At 38.7% G+C, this 18,818-nt stretch overlaps 1 protein-coding gene across 1 annotated transcript in view; it reads left to right on the plus strand.

Moving 5' to 3' along the window:
- Positions 1-18,818, plus strand: part of LOC107082375 (calcium uptake protein 3, mitochondrial-like) — a 31,095-nt gene continuing 12,277 nt past the window's right edge. The window contains exons 1-8 of the mRNA XM_015371038.1: positions 1-281; positions 4,913-5,060; positions 8,127-8,158; positions 8,267-8,345; positions 12,540-12,587; positions 12,680-12,762; positions 12,855-12,926; positions 16,631-16,672. Of these exons, the coding sequence (XP_015226524.1) occupies positions 33-281; positions 4,913-5,060; positions 8,127-8,158; positions 8,267-8,345; positions 12,540-12,587; positions 12,680-12,762; positions 12,855-12,926; positions 16,631-16,672 (753 nt within the window). The 5' untranslated portion in view covers positions 1-32. The remainder of the gene's footprint in view (positions 282-4,912; positions 5,061-8,126; positions 8,159-8,266; positions 8,346-12,539; positions 12,588-12,679; positions 12,763-12,854; positions 12,927-16,630; positions 16,673-18,818) is intronic.

An 18,818-nucleotide genomic window follows, 5' to 3' on the forward strand; every position in this document is an offset into this window, starting at 1 on the left:
GTTCCAGGTTAACAGAGCCTGAGTAAACAACCATGGCCGCCGCACTGCGCAGGCTGATTCCTTCTCTATCAAACAGCTCCAAATCAGGAGCGTTTGCTGCGGGGTTACAACCACCAGCCTCCTCTAATGGGAGAAAAGCTCTGAAAGTGGTTGCGGGTGGAGCTATGGCCGCAGCCGGTGCTGCGGCTCTTTACTACGGCTCTGTTGTCGGTGTCGGACCGAGGAGCTTCCAAGCACCGCTCGTACATCTGGCGCTGCCGTCGGTCTCTGCAGCCAATAAGGTACAGTTTTAACTCTGAAACAGTCTGAGATGAACATCTAAACAGGCTTCCTTTCTCTGTCTCTCTCTGATGAAAATCATTTAACTGGTTGCTGTCACTATCGGGAGCTATCCGCGACCTTTGGTGCTGAAATGGCTAAACGGTCAGAGACCTCTTAGACCACTTCTTGGTTTTTGTTTATTTATGATTTTTGATGCCTGTTTCCTTTGTAGGCTATACATCGTTTACAGTACACGTGAATATTACATACAATGAATATTACATCATAACTACGTCATATATTAAGGAATTGCTGATCAGAGGTGGATAGGATATCCAAAACTTTTACTGAAGTAAGATTAGCACTATTTTTTTTACTCAAGTAAAAGTAGAAAATAGTTATCCAAGAAATTGCTCAAGTAAAAATGAAAAAGTAATATCAAAATTGATTCTCTTGTAACCTTTTGATTAATTGTTGGATTGTGAAGTCTGATCTGATTTAATGTTTAAAATGATCCAATAACACAGACAGTTATGAGCAAATAACTGTTATAATGCAAATAAATAACACAATCAACAAATATTTATATAGAAAACCAGTGGCGGTTCTAGAAGAAATCTTCTGGGGCGGTGGGGGAGGCAGTGTTTTTTCATGGGGACACAGAACAATAGTAATGAGAAGCAAACACAAAAAAACTGTAAACCAATAATGATACAGCTGAACTTAAAGCTAACTGTAATTTCTAAATTAGTTTAAAACTAAATTGTATTGCTGCAGGTCCAGCCGGTTCTGTAACAGCTTTTTTTTTTAAACTACCATCAGACTGCTGAACTGTTGAAAAAAAACACAACTCTAAATGAAGTCTCAAATCGAGATTGTGCATTACAAAGATAACATCTAACCAATTATAAATCAGCTCAAAACATTTTTGTCTACTGAATTTTTTGCAATGCTCAGAACTTCCACATCAATGCCTTTTGCACCATTTTTCTCCAGCACTGTTAACATTCGATCACTGCTGCACTTTATGAAATGAAAATGTTAATTTTGCTGCTAAGCTGCTGTTCATTCAGTGTCTGAAAGCTGTACAAAATAAAATTTTGTTTGGTATACACTCTGTATAAGGTAGTCTAAGTCTTAGTCTAAAAGAGGCGAGGACCAGTTCTACTGGTTGCCCTTGTTGACCCCAGTCTAGAACCGCCTATGGAAGTACCTTATTTTTCACGTCATTTTTTGTTTCTTTTAACATAAATAGAATCATAGTGTTAAACTTATAAAAAACAATCTTTATAGGAAGTTTTTTTTACCCGTTCCTGACATTTATACACAACCTACAATAAATATTGGTTTTATAAGCGTATGTAAAAAGAAAATAAAAAATGATGTGAAAAATTTTTTCTCTGAGCGGGCACTTTTCGGGGCAGGCTTTACTCTTGGGTATAGAGCAAAAGATCATTTCTATTGGTCCGCAGAGTGTTAGCAACAAAATTTTTGTTTGTAGAAGTTTGCGTCGAAAGCGAGCGTTTCTGTTGCAATCGGAGTGGAGAGATTTTGATCTCTGAACTGCAATTTTAAAAGTAGGTGAATTATAAAGAAAAATATTAAATCTGTAAAAAGGGAATTCTGGAAAAACAAGACTTAAAAAAATATGTGAAAAAATACTTAATAAAAAAACAACAAAAACTAATTAAAATCTGAGAAAACAGAAAAAATTCAGCCTGGAAGATTCTTATCAGCGTCACCTGTAGCACCTGCTGATGTGCCACATTCAAGCTTTAGCCAATCAATTTCAGGGCCGTACCTCCTCCAAAGCAAATCATCTTTCAAGATCCCCTTCATTTAGCATGTTGCCTACTGTAGCTTCCCTTCCACATGCCAGCGAACTTTCACCAACTCCACCCTATCTCCTCACTCATTCTCAGTCCCACTCACCCTCTGGCTTAATCCACCACCAGTGTCTGGGCCCCGGGGGAACACTACTCTAATTTTTTTCCTAGTTTACTCAATTAGGCGAATATTGATTCACAGCATCAAAGCCTTCTGTTATTCGTGTCAGTATTTGTATAATCAGCTTCTATCTCCTTGAACTCCAGTCAGCCTCAGCAGATGTCTGTTCACATTGAGCCTGGTTCTGCTGGAGGTTTCTCCCTGTTTAAAAGGGAGTTTTCCTCTCTACTGTCCCTACATGCATGCGTGGTGTGAGGGAAAAGAGTCCATGCAATCAGCTGGGTTACCTTAGTTAGAGCATTTTTGACCAATCTCCTTTATTACCTGCATAAATACATTAAATCGAATAACACTTTGTTTATTAGCAGCTTTTCTCTGTCTGAGTCTCTCCAGGTTCAAATGTGTATTTTCAAATTTACATTTACAAGATGGATAACATATAATGGAACAAAATGCACTCAACGGAAGAACAAGAACAACAACAAACAATATCTGTTAACACTATGATAACTTTGATAAATAAAAATAATAAACTAAATTGTATAAAAACAGACATAGTAAATTAAATATAAAAAGCAGAGCATGTTTTTAAATAATGAAATTCAAATTTACCTTAAACCTGGTAGAAAAATTAAATGTAAAGTTAAATATTTGGCTCTAAAAAACTATGTAAATACTTGTAAGTATATGGAAAGCTCGATTAAAAACCTAAATTACATTTATTCACACATTTTACTTTTTTAATGTTACACTGTTCTCCCTCAGTTTTCCATTCACTCTGTGTGCTTTTTGGCTTTTCTGTGTCCAAAGTCAATGATCACATCACTGTAACAGATCTGATAACCAACCTTTTTGTTAATATTAATCACTGCAACCCCACTCCATCATTGTCCTGCTAAGGAAGCTCTCAGGTAGTTCTTTATTTATTTTAATTCGGTAAAGCTTTGCTCTGCAGATGCCGCAGTCACAGGGAGAGAGCAGGCTGTTCTCAGAGCGTCCCTAAGGTTAGGGTAGATTGTGAGAGCAATAAGCGAGCTAATGAGATTGTCTGTGCTTTAGGATGTCAGGAAGTTTCCCATCTCTGAATACAGTGCTCTGTATTATTCATCATTAATGACAACCGTCACTCTGTAGTCATCACTAATAGAAGACAGGTTTGTCTTTACTGTGGTCCTTCCTTTTCTGTGCCTCAATCTGACCACAATAATGGTATGTTTTTTTTTATGTATAAGCAATGATTTCTTCATTTTTTTTAATATATAGATAAAAAAAATGTACAATTTTATCATAAATCGTTTTGTTACGATAATCACATAGAAATAATTACACATGCAAAATAAACCAACAATGAATTGTTCTTGGGGACCTCCTAGTTGCCCTTGGGCAGTTGCTTAGTTTGCTAATGCCTTGAATCAGACCTGGTCATATGCGTAATTATTATCTAAAAACGTATTTGTAAACATTATATACAAAAATTATTTTAAGAGTGCCCTCCTTGACAGAAACATTTAATAAGAGATTATTAAATGGGTTCTTTGCCTGAAATAGTTATCACTTTATTGCTTATCTGACCACAGTGTGTGAACGTCATTAATGGAAGTAAATTATTCTCCTCTCTCCCTTTTATGGACATTTCTTTGTGCCCATAAATAATTAGATCATCATGTATTCCATGTCTTATTACTTTTTTCTTGACTAAATCAAAAAGAAGGAATTTTCCAAATTTCTAAAAGTCCCATTAAGCACACATGTTATACAAGGCTGGTTGGTTGGGGCTGTTTCATTAATATTTAGCTAGTTTTGACCATTAGGGGACACCCTATAAACTGTGTAAATAGCATTAACTTTACAGTCTGGTAATTAATCATGTTGGAAGATTAAAGCAAAAGTCAATATTAAGGCAAAAACAACCTAGTCTCTCTTGATGCAGAACAAAAAAAGGAAAGAAAACATCTTTCATCCCAATGAAATAATAATACAACATTAAGGTCAATCAGACTGTATATGTAGGACTTTCAGAAAACTCTTCATTCTTTATATTTTGACCCATTTAAGATCTATTCATATGTTAAATAAAGGAAAGACTGGTCAGTTAAGCTTTACAGCCCATTTGAGCCCAACTATAGCTTTATTCAAACTTATGTCACCCTGTTTTTCTCCCATAAGAACGACCAAGCTAAGGATCGTGTTCACTGTGCTTGTTGATGAGTAAAGCATGTCTGACTAAATTCACTGCAGGGAAACAGTTTGGTTGTCTGGTGTTAGTCGGTATCAGCGAGGGATTGCTGACCGGTGTCCTTAGACAGAAGCTATCCAGGGAAACAAGAAATTGGACACTTTGGCTTGGCAGAGCGCCTGATATTTGAAGAAGGGAGAGGGGGAGGGGGGGTTAATGGTTAAGCAGAGGGGGGCATGCATTCCCTAGGTGTTTGCTGTATGCCCAGTGGACCTGGCAGTGGGCCACCTGACAGAGAGATCCACTCTGTCCTCACTAATCCAGCCGTCTGATCTGGATGGGGCTGACCAGTTTTAGGGACATTATCTGCTGTATCTGCTGTACCCCCCACCCCACCCCCCACCCCATTACTGAACCAAGAAAGCCTTTTCATAACAAGAAAGCTCAGGGTATTTTAGACGAAGGATCCTTCAGACAGTAATAGAACTTACGTGCTGGTATTTCTATGTGTTGTGTGTTTGCCTCCAGGTAAAGACCTATGATCTGGATGAAGGAGATGTTTACATGTCGTCTTTTGAAAACAGATTCCGGCTCTTCAGCTCAGTAGAGTGTGAAGGCCAGCTCTACATGACGCCTCTAAACTTCATTGAGTCTGTCACTCTGAATGAACCAAGGAGTAAGTAAATCTGCAGGGCTTACTGTATCCATATGCTCAATAGTACACTCTGTTTAGATTTAAATGATGCTTTAGGTCCACTGACAAATATAGAGAGGTTAAAGGATAAATATCCAAGATATATTAATAACTGATATCTCTGCTGCAAAACAATATGATTTTCAGGATGACTTTGGGGCCCATTTGACTCCTGCTGAGTCCTTCCTTCTGCATTTTGTCACATTAAAACAGCAAATTTTAATTATTTTTGAAATTATACAACAGATTTAGATAAATTAGTGAACAAATGTGACTTTGATTGACAAACTGCAATCATTAAAATATAAAAAAGTTAGTTTGTCTCCATTTTTCTTAGACTATTTATATTAGAGTGACAATATATTTTAAACTCACATCTGTCCCCTACGCACCCATACAGCTGCAATATTTATATGCTTTATCCAAAGCAGGTAACATCAGATTGAGTTTGACAATTGTTGCAAGTCGCATGGGAAAGTTGCAACACCAATTTATACATCAGCATCACACAGTTTTGTTTATCTTTTTTGTTTCCTATCCTGTAGCTCATTAGAAACATTTTTAGGTTTAACTGAGCACAGGCGATTTTGTGATTGGGTACACTTTGCTCAGAGCAAGAATCTCTGAACAAATTAGACCCTATAAATGAGGAATAGGATGTCATCAAATTTGATATATATTATTTTATATTTATAATATTTTTGGCAGTTTATTGTATATACCAGGCCATTAAGTGACTCTTATTATAAAATAATTTTAAATCTCAGCTGCACCCATATCTTATTTAATATTTTGCTCTTTGCTAACTAAGGCCACTCCTATTTCTTATTTGTATATGCAAATATGTTTAAAAATACAGTACTTGTGGCTCTTACGCTCATAAAAACTCATTAAATCTACTTAATTTCACTGTAATTTTGACAACTTGTTTTGCTGAAATGTGGTGGACAGAACCCTGGGAAAGGAGCCCTGATGTTCGTCAAAGGGTCCCTACACTTATTTAAAAAACGCTCCCCAAATTTCAGCGTGACGGCCCACTACCCTGAAATAAGCTGGGGAGAACCCTGTATAAATTAGTGCCTGAAAGTAGTGTCTTCACAAAATGTATGCTGAAAAACAAAATTCTTTAGAAAAAAGGTCTCTGTTTGCTGAATTTCATTATGTTTTGTACATTTTAGTATTTAAGTCAATATGTTGAAGTTGTTCATTTCTGGCTGCTCTACCCCCCCATCTGAATAACATAGACCAGAGGTCACAGAGTGGCGGGCCGCATTCAGGATCCAGACCCACCTGCTGGCTAATCCCGACCCAACCTGTTTTAAAACATTTATCAATTACCGCATTTTGTCTGACGACTGTGTCGAACTTCACTTGCAACTCTTCTCCTGTTAATATGGTAAAACCGTCCGGAGTGCCGGGACCAGGCTACACGTGATAGAAATTAGCCAATGAGCTGTCAGTCTGGGTTGCTGCTGCTGCTACTTTAAGACACAGCAGGCAAACCTGTGGCAAGCCGGGCGACGGGAAAGAAGGAGAAGATGATGAGAAAAATAGAGCAGAGAAAGTGTGGACTGCTGGAAGAACTGTGGTGAACTGATGAAAGAAAAGTGAAATGAAGATGACCCTGCACACTTTGAGTATGTTTGGCTCAACCTGCTGCTGTGAAGCAGGGTTCTCCACCATGAACAGAATCAAAAATAAATATGGATCCAGGCTCAAAATGAGCTCCATGATATGTGCTTTAGAATGGCTTAGTCTCCATTCAAACACAGGTTTAAAGCCTTGCAGGGCAGCATAAAGCCCACTGCATAAAGCCCACTGCGAACATTAAGACAGAAAAAAGGAAAAACAAAAGGTCAGTTCAGGTGTTTTATAAAATATGTGAATCAGGAAATTGTCTTTATACCAAACTGAACGATTGTTGTTCTTTACTTAAAAAAACCCTTTAGATTTTAAAATGGACAAATTTTCTATTTTTTTTTATTTAAAAAATTCAATGTATAACATGGATGCATAAAAACCTAATTTTATTTCAGTCTTAAATTGTGTTTAAAGTAACAGATTATAATTAAAAATGTCTCCGGACATTTACTGGTTGATGATTTTCTTTATTCGAACCCCTGACATAGAGTAATGCTTGTGGTTGTAGTATAAAAGCATGAAAAAGTTTAAGAGGTGTCAATACTTTAGCAGACCACCATTTAGTCAACTTCTATTGGCTTAATCAAACCTCTATCAAAATATATCCTGGCCTTTTTTCAGCATTTATTATGTTATGCAACAGTTTAATAACAGTTTTTTTTATGAAAGTTCTGCTGGTTCTTCCTGGAAACTTTTTTCTGCTGAGGGCCTGCAAAGTGTCATTGGACAATAAGTCAGGCCCTGAAGTGCTTTAGTCATAACACCTGCATAAAGATAGACATCTTTACCAGCAACCCTACTTTTATGGCTCATTTATGTGGCTACAAACTTGCAGGGACCCACAGAGACCGAATTACTTTGCACAGATTCCGTAAATGTCATGATAAGACTGTGATGTATGGTGTGCGGCTGGCTGTAATGTGTCTCTTCTCTGTCAAACAAACAACATTATAACACATCAAGGCTCATTATCGTCACGTTGCTAATTGCTCATTTGTTGTAAAAGTCTAGATGTAGGGCTTTATGGTGGGTTTGTAGCTGGGCGTTCAGGAAGGTATGACATTTTTTTTGTCTACGAAGGTATGAAAAATCTGAAAGTTACTCTTTGAAATAACAATTTTATATCCTGTAACATCGATTTTTTGCTGAAATGTTTTTTTTATAAGGTTGTTGTTGTTATTAACGTTACTTTCCAGCCAGATTTATTTCAAAGACACGCCTGTCTTATCTGCTGCTTTATAGGCCTCTGGAATGTGTTCATTGTGATATGAGATTTATTTTTCTGTCCAAGCAAACACCTGTTTTCAGTTTTGATTCCCAGCTCACCCTCCCTGGCACTGATTTCTATTTAACCCCATGTTTTCCATTTTTGACCTACATATTAACATTGAGTCTTGCTTTCTTTAGGTAAGAAAGGATGGAGGTCCGTCACTAAAAAGGTGAGTTTTCAAGCCATCAAAGCTTTTTTTTTACTCAATCTCTTCTCTATCCGTGGAAAACAGCTGGATTCACTGTAATTCAACCCGGCTTTTCCTCTGTTTTCCCAGGAATTAGACAAGCTGCTGTCGGATACTCCTCCTGTTTGGAAAGGATCATCTAATTTGTTCAGAAATCTGCGAGAGAGAGGTAGATCCCATCTCCTGATTTACTGCAGACGCAAATCCCTCGAATGTTGTTTCATTCAGAGGGATCTCTGTTGTGACACATGTCTGTGATCCACAGCAGAGGGTTCAGGCTGTAAACGCTATCTTATCTCCCCATCAGTCTGCTTGTAAATATTCCCAGCAAGCCCTTGAAATGCATACTCGCTACACAGATGGTGAAAAACTGAAATAAATCATTAAATGTAACAGAAATCCTTTATTAAATATCATAAAAAAAACTCACAAATATAACTCAAGCACTTTTAACATTTTTACTTAACCTTTTTGGATGGATAAAACCACCAAATAGCTTTTAGTCAGTAATCAAGACCCCAACCTTTTCTAAATGTAATATAACACTGAGTCATGGATTTCTCCTCAAAATGGAAAACACAAGAGTACGTCCATTCTGAAAATAGCAACAAAAAGATATCTACTTCTCAAATTTACGGAAATCCGAATTTCTTGCCAATATCATCAGCACCTTTATACCCATTTACTTATTCATTTTAACAACATGATATAACAACAATGCGTCTGGAAAAAGTGCCCAATACTTCATGACCATTTTTTTCCATATTTAGTGACATCATAATGTCAGATTTCCATATCCGGGGCTTTTACTGCATGAGGTAGAAGAAGAAAGCAGGTCAGGGAGAAAGTTGTGAAGAAGTTCAATCCAGCATTTTATCTCCAGCAACCACGCGGAAAAAGGCTGAGGTCAGATTAGAGTAAAACTGAACTCTGGATTTCATTTAAAGCACCCAGGCCCTGATCTTCAGAAGGTTTGCATGTCCTAAAACAGATGCAAACGTGTTTGTACGAGCAGAGCAGATCTTCAAAGAAGGTGTATAGTCAGATGTGTTTGCAATTCAGCAAACAGCATGTGGAAACCTTGTTTTTTTTTTTTCTTGGTGTCCCTTCATCAATATGCAGCTCATATTCTAATGACCAAACCATGCAAAGTGTTGGGTGGAGGATATACAAATGTTAGTATTTACCAAATGCAGAGAAATTTTCCAAATCTGAATCTCAACTGCGTTCACAGTTTTGTGGTCATAATTAGTACTAAAATAAGATGCAAATTGACATGCAACAACATCTGCGGTCTTTGTTGCCACAAAGGATGCCTAGGAAGACTGTTAGATGATGGAGAGAGATTCTGTGCACATGTAGAGATATTTTAGCCATCAGAAATAGCAATAGTACAATGACATTCATAGAAAAAAAGAGGGGTGGGGGTGGGCAGGGGGTGAAAATGTGTATCTTTTTAGTTACATAAGGAATTTATTTTTCTCTTTGAATTGAATAAAACAATATTGTGTAGGAAGCATGGTTACATTTTATATATTTGCTTCTTTATCAAATTCAATATTTTTTTGACTGTTTGTTTGATTTTTAACTTTAGTTACTTTTATCTGATTTTTTTTTCAGAGATGGCTGCCTATGTAAATTGCTCTGTAAACATAATTTAGTATTAGAATTATTATCTTTTACATCACCCTTATGTCTGATACCTCCATCACCGAACTGTCTTTTATGGCCACTCTCAAACTGCCTGTAGAACACACAATCTGCTTGCTCTGTTTTAAAATTTGCGCACCAATCTTTATAGGTCACTTGCAATATCCCTACTTTTTGCACACAGGCATTAGGCAAAAAAAATGCACATGCAATTTAGCTTGTTTAATTTGGAAACTTTGAATTTCATGCTGTTATTGTGGCTGTAGGTTAGACAAGCTAGCAGCATTGTTTATAGGAAGACGGATGAAGCTAAATGCTAAAAAAAAAATATGTTAGAGGCTCAAAAAGACCTAAGATTGGAGTGTAAGGTTACGTTTGAGGGAAATTACAACCCTAAACAATCGAATGGAGCATCCCTGGGATGCATCGATTGAGGCATGATCATAATTTAGAATTGCTAAGTCCAACACTGGAACTAAATAAGATTATCTTTGGCAGGTCTGGGAAAATTATATTCAAAAATACAACTATGTCCTGATACTTTTTGATTACTTTTTGATTTCCGATATTGATCCCAAAGTACAGAATGCTATAAAAGACTTAATCAGGTAATTACTTAATTACTTCAGCAACTGACCCATTTATTATTAACCAGTGGGTTACAGTAACCTTAGGCTTCAAAATGGATTAAAACAAAAATAAACAGAAGAAACTTGTGCAAAGGAAGTTTTGCACTCACATGCTGTGTTTGTGATCATGCTGGCTCTGTGTGCGGGATACGATACAAGTGCAGCATGATAAATGAGCAAGCAGACCAAATGACGTGTGGAATGCTGGAGTCAGAAGGTGGTAGAGATGCAGAACTAAGGACTTCAAATTATAACTGCAGCAAAACTGTGTTTCTATAAAGTTTACACTCAGGTAGGGCTTTTTAGAAAAGCGTAGCACAAATGATGGATTTTTATTTGTGGAAAAATAATGAAAAACATGACAAAAAGGGAGGTAAGGGACAGGTATGACGGCAGGAAGCCCAGTGTTGCATACGTATAGAAATGCAGAGTGCAAAAAAACAACAAAAAAAACAAAATCAATTTGTGTTACAGAATAAAGAATAAAAATCTTTGCCAACCTAATTTGGCATAATTTCTTTATTCTGTAGCAGTTCAATGCATGAATGCAGCATGTGAACCATTATAAAAGACAAGATTTCTCTGTTTTTGGCTTAAAATTACCCAGAGATCTGTTCTCATGTGTCTTGAAATCATTTTGTAACTAAGTTAGGAAACAAGTTTCCTTTTATGCAGGTTGCCATGGTGTCTTTGAAGGAACTCTGCAGTGAATTGAGTGAAACTCCTTTTAAGCATTCCCACCTGGGCCTGCACGCTTCCAGCTCGGTGTCCCAGGTGAGCCAGCAGGGCTCTCCTCTCTCCCCCTGTTGCTTTAGCTAAGTGCCGGCACTGGGATTCGGGGCTTTTAATCCTGCTGTTAAACACTACAGCTTTGTCAGGAGGGGAAAAAAAAGAAAAAGAAAAAAAGATTTGGATTGATCTGCTCACAAAGCGCTACTTTAGAGAATGAGGGAGCTGTTTGAACTCCGCTATGTCAAGACATGTCCCACCGGCCGCCCCCACCCCCTTCGCTCCGATCACCGTGGACATCGTGAAGCCAGAGAATAGCATTGGATTACATCTCCGGGACTGCCACTCCGTATGAAGTGTTTCTGAGGAATTCTTTGTATTGTCTAAAAACATCTACTTGAGCTCAGAGGCTGAGCGGCTGGGGAGGAGTGGGGGTGCCCCTCCAGGATGAAGGTGTGTGGTATTGGTGAGACATGGCAGGAATCTTAAAAGATTTTTTTTTCTGCCTCCTGAATTTTAAGCTTTAAAGCCAGTAGAGGCGGACCTCTGCTGTCATTGTGGGGCAGAGACACAACGATGGAGAGCTCCCCTGTGGGATGTTTTTTAGTAGAAATCTGCTTAATTAAAAGCTGATCCTACGAGCAACAGAGCTCCAGCACTTATAGGAACACAATAAAATTAGACGTGTTTCCTTTGTAGTCTTGTTTCTTCTCTTGGGTGTTCTTTCCTCTGAAAACATTTCCCTGCAGCAAACCTTGTTCCTGAGTTCTTTTCCCATAACACCCCGAGCACTCACCCAGAACTATCTGCGCTCGATTCTCTATCATCCCGAGCAAACAAAAGCTTGGGAATGCTTTCAGAGGCAGGAGGGAGAATCCTAGCGAGTCGGCTGAGATGTCTCCTGACACTTACTCTTCCATTCTCCATGTCGCACAACAAAGGCCTCCACACAGGACCTGAATCGGCCATTCTCAATCAGTGACAGATTACCCAAGAATGTATTACACCTTGTTACCCAAGCACCATCAGAAGCTGTGGGCCTTCAAATTTGTTTGGGTTTGTTGTCCTGGTAGGTCAGCTCGGTTGTAAAGCTTCGTGTTTGTGTGAGAGGAACACCAAGCATGAGGTAAAAGGCACCTTTTAAGATGTTATCAGTGAGCGCGAGGAGATTACCTGTGTCTGGAGGCGTGCCTTGTCACTGCGGACGGCTTACTCATTGAGGCAGCATGACTTTGAACATCTGTAAACACCCTGAACTAACCAATTAATGCCATTTGATGCCGTCCTGAGTGCAAAAAGGAACATTTCGGCTTTTGTTTCATGCCTTGCCTCATATTTTTTCCTCTTTGTTCCAGGTGCCATCAGTTACACCGAGTACCTTTTTCTGCTCTGCATTTTAACAAGTCAGTATACACCCGACCTGAATTCAATAGAATCAAGCAGGCAGATAGTGTTTAAATTTCTCAAATAAGCTTTTTCCTCTGTTTAATTTCAGAGCCTCAAGCGGGATTCCGGATCGCTTTCAACATGTTTGATGCAGACGGCAACGAAATGGTGGACAAAAGGGAGTTCTTGGTGGTAGGGACCTCACCTCCATAATAATTCCCTAAGAGACAACAAAAAGTACTTTAGTGTATCACAATCTCCTTGATGCTTATTTCCTTTCATAGTTGGAGGAAATTTTCCGTAAGAAAAGAGACAGAAAAGAAGTTACTGGTGATTCTGAAAGACAGGAGCAGAAAGTAAGTTTGATTTTCATTCTATTTTCATTGTCTTCCAGCAGCAAATCATCGGTTTGTGTCCAGGTCTCTAACATAGAAAGGAAGAGCTGGGTTAATAAGCTTTACACCTGTGAAGTCTATCCAATGATGCTTAATATGTGCAAAAGCCAAAGACTTTTTCTGCATCCCCTACACTTTTTTGGCATCCTTGGTAAAGATGTGCAAAGGGTGTAATCTTATACAATGACTTGACATATCTCTACATCAGTAGCTCACCGGGCTGCATGCAAAGGCTTTCTGATTATGGCGCATTGTTAGCTTGTCATTTTACCTTTGTTTTAGCTTTATTTTTCAATAAACTTTAGCTTTTCTCTATTTTACAATAAAATCCATTACAGAGAAAACACAATGAAATTTACATGTGAAAATCACTCATAAAACCCAAACACCACATGTGAAATTAGCATGTGGAACTCGTTTTAAAGCACATATATAGGCTTGGATTTGCAATGTTTTATGTTAGAAACACAGTTTATTCACATGTGATAAAATGTGCTTTTAACATGAAATCAACACATACTAATGGACTTTTACACGTGATTCATCATTTCAATGGGAAACTTCAGGTTCCTTGCTTTACATGATATTCAGGATATTCATAGGATAAATATTTTATCATATGTGAACCTCTTTTCAAGAGGGCGGAGGTCCTGCAAAATTGCAGCTGTGAATGAAGACATAAAACAAAATGCAAAAATCTAACCAATATTTTTACAGAAGCAAAATTATGTATCAGTTTTAATAAAAAAGGTAAAAAAAAAACAAAAAAACAGAATAACTGTTTGAAAATGCATGTTTATGTCAGTCATTTATTTTTAAAACTCCTTATTCTATTTTTGACATTATAAATATTGTATAATAAATTACATAATAATTGTATTACAATGCACAATAAAACATACACACAAACACTGACTTTTTCATGTATGTGAAAGGGTTTTATACAAAGCTCTAATGATATTCACATGGAAGATAAAATGTTAGTATGTGATGCACATGTGACTGCTATACGGGAACAAAATGATACTTGATGCTCTGCATAAATGTGATCCACATGTGAAAGTTGGGAATCAAACGTGAGCACATGTTAAATTCTGTGACTCTTTGCATTTGAAGAACACTAGATCCGAGGTACAGTATACAAATTGTTGAAACAAGGAAGTATGGGAGCCGAACATATCAGCATTTACCTGGAGGAATTTTAAAAAGGAAAAGGAAAGGTCCAAGACGAAGTGTGAAAAAAGTTCAATAAAGCAGGATGTGAATGGTAGCCTTGTGGGTAGTGTGTAGTGTGTAGAGCTTTGAATGCTAAGGTTCTGAGTTTGAGCCCCACAGATTGCCGCTCAGTGTCCTTTCGCTAGACCCTTAACCCACTGGTGCCGCACATTAGCTGGCAGCCTTAAAAAAAACAAAACTTTATAGGTGAGTGATGGCCTAATGGTTAGGGCATAGAGCTTGGAATCAAGAGGTTCTGAGTTCAAGCCCCACTCCCACAGACTGCCACTTTGGGTCCCTGAGCAAGACCCTTAACCCCACACTGCTCCCCGGGTGCCGCACAATGGCAGCCCACTGCTCCCCAAGGCGATGGCTTAAATGCAGAGAGTACATTTCGTTGCTCTGTACTTGTGACAGTAAAATGACAATAAAAGCTGGGGGGGAAAAAACGAGTTGAATCAAGTTGATGGATGTTAAAAACAAGTCCTACCAGCAGAAGGCGATAGTGTACAACAATGCTTATGCTTGCAAATTGGTGCAAAAACTATTTTTTGGTTCAAAAGTGACAAAGTTAACACTATCAGGATGAACTCTTGCTGTATATTGCTTAATTTTTTCATGAACATATTGATTTTTATGTTTTTTTATGCAGAGCATATGACGAGGCCCCTTTTTCTACAAAGCAATATTTTATTGCATTAATAGATGTGCTAAAAAAATTCAGTGTTTTTCTTCAGTGCATCACTTATTGGCACCTTTAACAAGAATAAACTAAACTAAAGCTTTTTTTTAGATTAAAGTTTATCAGAGTGTCTAGTGTCCCTCAGTTGGTTATCGATGGCTTCATCTTTTGCTTCAGTGTTAGTATGCGGTAATACAGATACCAGTTGCTCTTTGCTGGTTTTAAGAATGGAGAAAAAACAACATGCCAGTACTGTAAACTTGATGTTTTGATGGACATGAAACTGCTTTAAACGAATAAGTCTTTGGCTAATCTAGACTGTGTTAAATCCCCCTAGAGAAGCACATGTCCACTTCTCTAGAGTTCAACTAAAGCTGTACACTAACGGCCGATTTACACTTCGAAACTAGGTCGTCTGCGTAGGTGCGCGGGGAATGCAAAGACGTCCCCGCCTCCTCCGCAGACACCCTGCCCCACCTCTCCCAAATTGTAGGTGACCACAGACAGTGCTGCAGACAGGAGGCCTCTGATCGTTCAAATCTACATCTGCTCCAGTCATGCGTATCTCCTGTTTGGTACCTTACCAGCTTGTTTTATTTTTATGAACATCATTGTGGAAAACGACTTGTGAAGTTGGACCAGCTAGAAGAGCGAGGTGCGCGAGAACGCTAGGACCCTTTTTCCACCTGGATCCCTCCTCTTTTTTGTTCTCATGTCCCTCCGTTGTCGGACAAACTTGCCCCCATTTCCTTACCGCCTCGGCTGTATCTAGACCCACAGCTAGTTTCCCCTTTTGCGTTGTGGCGTGGAATAAACATAGCACAGACCATGCTTCAACTTTGAGCATAAATCAAAAATATCTGCATCATACCTGAGACAAGCTCACTGCGACACACTGCTGCAGGAGCATAACCAGCCCTTAATACATCTGCTGCTTAGCACTGGAAACAGAATGAACAAAGATCTCCATGCCTTGTTCTGTTTCCTTTCTATAAAACTGAAAATGTTCACATAATGTGCACCTAAATAGGAACCTTTTAGAGGCCGAACAACCTCTGGTTGAGCCGCCATCGTTCCCATATACCCCCACAGTCGAAGGTAGAATGTGTAGTAGTGTGGAAATTTAAAAAACTAATGCCGGACTCATTGAGGCAGCATGACTTTGAACATCTGTAAACACCCTGAACTACTACTGAATTACCTGAAGACTCCTGACGGCAATTATTGTAGAAGCATCTATACTACAAGACTAAAATTTTAAGTCTTTTTTTTTTTTTATTGCTACAACACTTCCAGCAGTCGTCGAGGGAACAGGGGTGATTGTGGTCATACAGGGTAAAACATGCCTGAGGCTTTCATCTCTTTAGGGCTTCTTATACCACATGCAGGTGGATGTAAACAGACGGGCTGAATAGAGCGATAAGAGATAGTCTTTGAGGTCTTATCGCACTAAACAAACAACGCTGTGGAGCTTGCTTTTCCAGGGCAAACTTTAGCATCTCTGGACAGTCTCAAATTAATCTTACACCCCTATGAGTATCAAAAAGATCATTAGAAAGGCCACTCTAGATTTGGGAACATAATGTCAGGAGACAACATAAAAAGGTCAGAGTGGATTCATCAATCTAAGACCCTGACTGATCTTGGATCACACTGAAAGCCGTATTAAATAAGTCTGCTCTTTGAAAACTCATGTCGTTTTCTTTTATATGAGATTAATATATTGTTTGTTGAAGCAAAGGTCTTTTTCCTTCTGTTTGTGTTTTAGAGCCTGCAGCTTTATGGTCATCACCAATCCCAGACGCACAATGTACGTATTGTTCTTTTCCCGTTGAGGACATTAAACTGTTCTGCTTGTTGCATGGCTTTTATTTATGCATAACCGATCCAAACAAGCAATAGAAGCTAGTTCTTGGTCTCTGTGGGGGTTAAAACAAGATAATCTTCACTTAATTTGTTGAAATTCAAATACACACCACCCTTTACTTCAGTGGTATCTAACATATGTATGTGTTTGTGGAGCAGATACAATGAAGGTGATTTATGCGCTCACCTTTTGACAAGGTTGGGCAACAGAATCCACTTCAGAAAGCTCCCAGCTGAAGACTGACAAGCTTTCTGTCTGGACCCCATGCTTCATCGTTACAGTGTCTTATGGAGCGGTATTCAGGCTCAGGTTACCTTTTCAGATGGGTTTGACCATGAAGTTACCAGTAAGTTAGAAGAAGCTCTGGTCTAGGCACTTTTCCAGGCTTCAGTCAGGTTCTTAAGAACACATACTGCGACAGACCCTGCCTCCGGTGCTGCGGTTGGGTTTTCCCCCAGCATATTCTAATTACAACTGTTTCAGGATCTGTTCAGATGAGGGGCGGGGGGGGGGGCAACACGGGGCAATGAAGTGTGTTGTTCCATAATTAGTTGCTGGTTTGTGTCGTAAATCTCTCTCTCTGTTAAAGAACGCAGCGAGGCACGGAGGAAGAGCTGTTTAATCAGCTGTCTCACACTGCGCCTCAGACTTTGAGACATGAAAATCCAAACAAGATTCATAAATATAATTAATTATGAGATCAAGCGAGCGATGAGGTGTCAGCAGCAGCTGGCTGCTCTGCTTTCTTGTGCACACATGTTGAAATCTCAGGACTTTGCTTGGAAGCAACGAAGAAACACATGGTTTTCGGTGTTGAAATCATAGTTTTTCTCGCTCAGAAAACAGATATCCTGCGATACGGACGACTATAGAGCATAACAATAACAGCCAAATTATTTTCAGCGGTTGTGTTTTACAGTGAGTAAACTGTAATAACAATAATGATTGGGTCATTTCCCATGAAAAGCATGACTTCATTGAGGAAAATAGTGGCTTCTTGCTTTTATGTTGCATCAAACAGCAGATGTGGAACAGACAAAAGACCAAAAACAATGTTTCACAACAACATTCTAAACGGAAAGGTTTCCATAACCTGCATTTACTTTGGAGCTCTGCTTTAGATCATGACATTAGGCTGCTTTCAGGTATAGGGATGCCTTAAACAAAGCCTCGCTCAGGCCTAGCGGACACATGTTACTCAGGCAGCAGTGTCTGGCCAAAAGGCTGCATGCATGGCTGCAGACCAGGCTCGTGTCAGGCCCATACTGCTGCTGCATGCTTCTCACAAAGCTCACCCCTCTGTTCTGCCTGTGTTCTCCGAAGACGGATCCCTCAGTAAATTAATCTTAGCTTGTGGATTTTTTAAGTTTTGGTACATGAGAGCTACAGACTTCAGTGATTTCATATCTTGTTGGGATTTCATGTCACTTATTAACAAAGTGTGGATAACTCTAAAGAGGTTTTTCATACCTTAATGAATAAAAATCAGAGTAAATATGGCTATCTTACTCCAGATAGCACTGTGTGGGGGGGAAATTTAAAAACACCACATATGTACTGTAGGTGCAGTGAAACATGGTGTTGGGAGCATCATGTCCGTTGACCATTTAAACCATTTAGATGCTTTGATCGGATAATTGTGGCGCATTAAAGTACAGATGAGAAGAATTCACACACTGGAAAACATCTAAATAAGTCAGTTTTCTTGAAGGCACACTGTGTAACTTTTGGCCACTAGGGGTGCTAGACCTATAACTGCCAGTATTTTGCTTCTACTAAACATTTAAAATAATAACAAAGATATATGTCTGTATAGTAGGAGCAAAGTGTTAACTTACCAGTCTAATAATGAAGTTGAGAAAAGACAATCGGTTTAAAGTCTGGCTTCTTTTTTCAGCCAGCGGCCATGAACAACATCCTTTCCAAGATCGACTCTTGTTTTTCCTTGTGTACAATCCCTTTCTCATTTTCTCTTTTTAGCATCCTCAGGAGGTTTAAAGTTTTTCCTTGCCTCAGCCATGACCAGTTGTCAAGCAGGCGGAAAAATAATAGCAATACCCACAATACCATGACGATATTGTGGGTATTG

Source organism: Cyprinodon variegatus, unplaced genomic scaffold, assembly GCF_000732505.1.
Source record: "Cyprinodon variegatus isolate N-32 unplaced genomic scaffold, C_variegatus-1.0 Scaffold52, whole genome shotgun sequence".
Classification (NCBI taxonomy): Eukaryota; Metazoa; Chordata; class Actinopteri; order Cyprinodontiformes; family Cyprinodontidae; genus Cyprinodon; species Cyprinodon variegatus.